This window comes from Chenopodium album, chromosome 24, assembly GCF_948465745.1.
Source record: "Chenopodium album chromosome 24, dcCheAlbu1.1, whole genome shotgun sequence".
Taxonomy (NCBI): domain Eukaryota; kingdom Viridiplantae; phylum Streptophyta; class Magnoliopsida; order Caryophyllales; family Amaranthaceae; genus Chenopodium; species Chenopodium album.
This window is the reverse complement of record NC_137857.1, coordinates 7,280,151-7,286,644: the sequence shown is the minus strand read 5'-3', so window position 1 is coordinate 7,286,644 and position 6,494 is coordinate 7,280,151. Positions and strand designations below refer to the sequence as shown.

General features: G+C 38.8%; 1 protein-coding gene across 1 annotated transcript; it reads left to right on the top strand.

Moving 5' to 3' along the window:
- Nucleotides 1–4,932: 4,932 nt before the first annotated feature.
- LOC145610476 (uncharacterized) lies at nt 4,933–5,999 on the top strand. Its single transcript, XM_081665807.1, has 2 exons — nt 4,933–5,069; nt 5,180–5,999. The coding sequence occupies exons 1-2, from the start codon at nt 4,933–4,935 to the stop codon at nt 5,997–5,999; spliced, it is 957 nt and encodes a 318-aa protein (XP_081521933.1).
- Nucleotides 6,000–6,494: the final 495 nt, after the last annotated feature.

Genomic DNA, 6,494 nt, shown 5'->3' with positions numbered 1-6,494 from the left:
GCTTATTGATACGTTAGTTGAATTGGTGTGCTTGTCTTCCTTCAAAAATATTAAATCATGCTTTTTCATAAACAGGGATATTTCAATCGGGTAAGTGAATACAAAGACCCCTAAAAATAAGGGCCTTCAAAATTTGGTTTATGACAACCGTATGTAAAAGTATAATAGAGGAAGTACAAAAAGGACTTGTTTATTTTGAGTTGAATTGAATTGAATATTATGATAAAAAAAAATATATTGTGAAAACCCTGCAAGTGGAAATGAATACTACTATGTGGCGGTAGGATCACAATGAAACCTTTTTTTTTTTTTTTTTTTTGAAAAAAATGAAACATTTAGTTTTAGTTCATCTAACTAAATAATTAAAGTCGTTCTTAAAAAAAAATAAAAATAATAAATTAAAAATAAAATAAAAATAAAGCCAAATATATAGGGATTACGTTAAGGTTATGTATAGTTTATCACTTTATCTGATTTGTCTGAATTTATTTTATTTGAACTTAACTTATTTCATATGAACTTATTTTATTTTGTTTGAACTAATTTTCTTTGAATTTTCTTAACTTAATTTGTCTAAATAAAATCTGAACTTTTTTTTTTATCTAAACTTAGATAAAACAAAAAAACCCTAAAAATTTTGAGTTATAGGGTTTGTTAGCATCTTCTACATAAGTTAAACATTATTTGTTAATCACAATTAAATATAATTATAATACGGAGTACTAGATTTTACTAATTATTTTTATTTTACCTAATTGAAAAACGTTAGAATTAGAAAGTAATTTATTTTGACCGTACCAAAGAAATCTATAATAATAATCTATGTAGCAAAAATGGTTTTGACTTGAACTTAGTAAAACCCTATACAAAAATAGAAAAAACATGGACCAAATTGGTGAAAAAGTGCGTGACGTACAAGTTTCGGACGGTAGTAGTGGCACCTACGCCGCCTAGAAATTCAAACAAGCAATTCATAGTCATGGTATTATATATTTGTATTTAAGAATCTAATTTTCGTGTTTTGCCTAAAATTAGCACTTTCATGGTTACTTAACTTGCGTATCAAGATTGATGTGGATATTGAAAAACCTTTGCGCCGAGGATTGTTCTTAGCAACTGGTAATTCCTCAACAAAGTGGATCACAATAAAGTATGAACGTCTAGCCGATTTCTGCTTCTTTTGTGGTAGGTTAGATCATACGGAGGGAAATTGCTCCTGCAAAGACGAGACAAGAGATGCTGGACATGAAATTGTTTACAGTATGGCCCATGGCTCCGTGCTTCACCCAGGAAACAGACTCGTCAATCAATGACTATTCTAGAAGAAGAGAAGAAATTGAAGGAGAGGTTGATGTCTGCTCGAAAGCCCCGCAAAGTTAGCTATTATGACCGAGACGCGATTAAACTTGGCCCCCCAAGTGCTGCTCGCAAGCTGTCTTTTTCCTCTCCTGCTCGTTCTATTGCACCCCATAAGCCGAGAGAAGCAACTTTGGTAAAAGTAGTTGATGAAGGTAGCTCAAAGACTGTTCTTCGCCTGAAAAGTATTGCTGAGTCTGCTGATCAAACTGAAAATTTTAACAAGAAGGGTGATGATGGTGATGACTTGGATGATAGCAGCAGAGACAATATGGATGGTGGTTTCCCTAGTGATGAGATAACTGAAATGGAACATGACCTTTGTGAGGGGAACTCTGAGTCTCAAAAGGGCAGGAGGAAATTTCGTAAAAAGGTGGGAGATAGGGGAACTGATTTTTTTGGTAAAGCAGGGGCAGGAGTTGCTAGACTTGTCAAGAAAAGGGGTTTGGATGAGTCTGGTTCTTTGGATGGCAGTGTTCCTGTTGGTGATGCAAATAAGAAGTTGAAGGTTACATTTAATGAATGCACCGGCGACGGTTTTAATCAAGTAGGGGGTGTTGGAGCTAACCAACCCCCCGAACAACAATGAAAATTTTATGTTGGAACTGTAGGGGAGCGGGCAATCCCCGTACAGTTCGTGCACTCCGCTATTGGAGTTGGAAAATTTGCCCGGACATTGTCTTTCTTTCTGAGACAATGATTGATGGTAAAAGGTCTGAAAATCTGAAGAGAGAGTTTGGTTTTAGTAGAGCTATGGTAGGGGAAAATCTGGTGGCTTGTGTATTTTCTGGAGGGAAGAGGTAGACTTTACTATAGTATCTTTCTCTGATCATCATGTGTGTGGGGATGTGAAGGATGTAGGAGGTAGAGTTTGGCGGTTTGTAGGCTTATATGGCTGGGCAGAAACGGGGCAAAAAGAGAAGACTTGGGCTCTCATCAAGAGTCTCTATCTTGACTCTCCTTATCCCTTTGTAATTGGTGGTGACCTAAATGAGATACTTAGTAATGAGGAAAAATCTGGTGGGGTGCTTAGGGAGCAACGTCTTATGGACAACTTCCGCAATGTGCTTGATGAATGTAGCTTGAAAGACCTTGGTCATGATGGTTCATGGGTCACATGGGAAAGAGGTCTAGTTCGAGAAAGGCTTGATCGGTTCGTGGCATGTACAAGTTGGTGTTCTTGGTTTAAGAAGGCGCATGTACAACACTTAACAAAGTACAAATCAGATCATGTGGCCATTTTTCTCGATACAGAAGCTAAGAGGCAAGCTCATAAGTCAAGGAAGAAGAAACGATTTAGATTTGAAACATGCTGGCTTCTCAAAGAAGGGGTTGAAGAGGTTGTGAAGAACGCTTGGGCATCATCTAATCACCTTCATATGGCACACCGCCTTGAGACCGTTGCTAAGAATCTTACCCACTGGAGCAAAGATGCTTTTGATAATCTTGGAGTTAAAATTGCTGAAGCCGAAGATGCCCTCAAGACTGCTCAGAACTTCAAGGGTACTCATTCAAATGTTACTGAATGCACTAGACTTGAGGCTTTGCTTGATGATTTGCATGAGAAAAACGAAGCATACTGGTACCTTCGCTCAAGGGTGGCCGAGATTAAGGATGGTGACAAAAATACTAGTTATTTTCATCACAAAGTGTCACAACGGAAAAGCAAAAATTACATCAAAGGGCTTAGTGATGGTGATGGGGTATGGCAGACCCATGAAAATGAGATTGAAAAAATAATTTTGAGTTTCTACAGCTCATTATTTTCGGCTGGTGAGGTGGATGATCACTTGATGGATGAGGTTCTTGGGAGTGTGCCGAGCTTGATCACAGAAGGTATGAACTATACTTTATGCCGCCCTTTTTTGAAAGATGAAATCTTTTTAGCACTCACTCAAATGGCTCCTTGTAAAGCCCCTGGCCCCGATGGGTTACATGCTATTTTTTATCAAAAATTTTGGCATATTGTTGGTGATGATGTTACTGTTTTTGTGAACAATCTGGTTTCTGGTAGAATTTCTTCTAGAGAGGTTAATTTGACAAATGTGGCTCTTATCCCGAAAGTGAAAGATCCGACTAGTATTACTCAGTTTCGGCCTATTGCCCTTTGCAATGTTCTTTATAAATTAGCCTCGAAGTCTGTGGCCAATAGACTTAAACCCCTTCTCCAGAATATTGTTACCGAGAATCAGAGTGCTTTTGTTCCGAAGAGATTGATCACCGACAATGCTCTTATTGCCCTGGAATTATTTCATACTATGAAGAAACGGGCTAAGGGAAGAATAGGTTATGCAGCGTTGAAGTTAGACATGAGTAAAGCCTATGATCGGGTGGAGTGGGAATTTCTGAGGAGGCTCCTAACCAAATTGGGATTTGCCGGGGCTTGGGTGGATACGATCATGACTTTTGTCTCTACGGTTGAGTACTCTTTTATAATAAATGGAGCTCCCTCGAAAGCTATTGTCCCTTCGAGAGGTCTTCGTCAAGGTGACCCTATCTCACCTTATCTTTTTATTTTGGTGGCCGATGTCCTATCTAGAATGTTACAGTTGGCTTCGGAAAGAAAGCAGATTCACGGTGTACGGGCTAGTAGAAGTGGCCCGAAAATCTCTCATCTGTTCTTTGCAGATGATAGTTTATTATTTACTAGAGCGGCCCGACAAGAATGTTCAATCATTGTTGATATTCTCAACAAATATGAAGCAACTTCCGGACAAAAAATTAATTTGGATAAGTCGGAGGTCTCGTTTAGTAAAGGTGTGGCTTTCCATTCGAAGATGTCTTTGAGCTCGATTCTGGGTATGGAATTGGTTGACAATCATGTGAAGTACCTTGGGTTGCCAACTGTTGTGGGAAGATCTAAAAAAGCGGTGTTCTCTTTTGTGAAGGACCGAATTTGGAAGAAGATTCAAGGGTGGAAGGAAAAACTATTGTCTAGAGCTGGGAAAGAAGTTCTTTTAAAGTCGGTTATCCAAGAGATCCCGACTTATCTCATGGGCGTCTACAAGTTTCCTACAACTCTGAATTCTGAAATTCACTCTATGATGGCCCGGTTTTGGTGGGGAACGAATTTGAAGGAAAAGAAGATTCATTGGAAGAGCTGGGATTTTTTGTGTCAACCTAAGTGGCTTGGAGGCCTCGGTTTCCGTGACTTGGGAGTTTTCAATGACGCTCTTTTGGGAAAACAAATGTGGAGACTTGCTAGTAATGAAAACTCTATCTTGAGCAGGGTTTTTAAAGCCAAATATTACCCTCACACCTCAGTGTTTGAGGCAGCTTTGGGTCCTTGTTCTAGCTTCTCTTGGCGGAGTATCTGGGGTTCAAAATCACATGTACTTGAAGGCTTGCTGTGGAGAGTTGGGAATGGTAACAAAATTCGAGTGTGGGATGATCCTTGGCTTATTGATGAGGAGGGGCGTTTTCCCACAAGTGAGAAAAATTATGGTGAGTGTATGTTGGTTGCAGATCTTATTTCTGTGCAAGATAGATGCTGGGACTTGGCTAAAGTGGAAGCTCTTTTCAAAACTCGTAACAAATAGCTAATTTTAGCTACCCCGATCAGTGACAGGTTACCTGATGACTCTCTTTCGTGGGCATGGTCTAGAGACGGGCTGTATGAAGTCAAATTTGCTTACCTTCTGGGCAAGTCTTGCTGTTTGGACAATTTTGAGAAGTACTGGATTGAAATATGGAAAGCCAAAGTCACCCCAAAGGTGAGACACTTTCTCTGGCGCTGCTGTACAAATTCACTCCCAACTCGAAGTTTACTGCAATATAGGCATCTGATTGATAATCCAAGATGCCCCTGCTGTAACTTTGGCAGCGAATCTACCATCCATGCCCTTCTTTCATGCCCTGCTATTCACCCCTTTTGGGACCGCACTGACTGCTCTGCTGCTTTGGAGATTGGGGATATCACCTCCTTTGGGGAGATTATTCTGCTGTGGGCTCATAAATTTGAGGAATTGAAGTTCCAAAAGGTGTTGTTTCTGACTTGGTTCCTTTGGAAAAGACGCAACAGCTTGGTGTTTGAGAATATGGCTGAGAGTGAAGAAATCATCTTGCATCGACACAATAGACTTGTGGCTGATTTTAACCAATACAATGAGAAAATTTATGGCACCACAAATCTGATGCAGGCCCCTAGCAGAGCTATTTGGTCCCCTCCACCCCCGGATGTCATTAAAGTCAATGTTGATGCCTCGACCAAGGATGATGGGTGGATTGGCCTTGGTGCTGTGGCACGTAATTGCTCTAGCCAGGTGATTTTTTTTGCTGTTAGACGTGTGAAGGCGAGGTGGGATCCCATAGTTGCTGAATGTAAAGCAGCTGTCTTTGGCCTTCGGAAAGCAAGAGAGCATGGCTTCACAAATCTGATCCTTGAATCAGATTCCCAACTGATGGTGTCGAAGCTCAAGAAGAACTCCTTCAATTTATCCTCAGTGGACAGCATTCTGGAAGACATTGTAGTTTCTTGTTCTAGCTGTTCTTCTATTTTTTGGTCTCATGTTAAGCGGGATGGTAACTTCGTTGCTCACCATCTTGTTAGGTTAGTGCCGTTTGGCGTAGAACAATGTTGGGAATATCATGTCCTGAGTGAGATTTCCTCGTATGTACTCGTTGATACTCTTACTATGATATAATAAAGCACTAACCGGTTTTAAAAAAAAAAAAAAAAACTTGCTTTGATTATTATTAGTCCTACTTAAAACTATTGTCGAATGATAATCAACTCTTGAATATTGATTTCAATTATTCAATTGATGATAATATAATATTCTCATAATACTTCAACTCATATCGATTGAACAACTAACTTAACTTATACGGAGTACTCATTTGTTTATTATATAGTTGAATGAATTAACTTATATCTCGTTTGGATGTCAGCTAATTTAAGTAATTATCTTAGAAGTGGTATTCAAAACCTTGTCAATATCATTGTCTTTTTTATTTATGAGTCTTTCGTCTCTTTAAATCTTTCCATTTGTGTTTAAATTCACAGTTTTAATTTTATGACAATGCTTATTAAAATGAATTTAGTAAAATCTAACGACAATAATATTTCAAACTCTGACCATATAAATAGTATAATATTTGGATTATACAAAAGAGTGGAAGGAGAATATGCTCATATA

Coding starts and splice junctions, on each gene's coding strand:
- LOC145610476 (XM_081665807.1), top strand. CDS start 4,933: ATGACTCTCTTTCGTGGGCATGGTCTAGAGACGGGCTGTATGAAGTCA. Junction 5,070..5,179: donor AAGCCAAAGTCACCCCAAAG/GTGAGACACTTT, acceptor TAACTTTGGCAG/CGAATCTACCATCCATGCCC.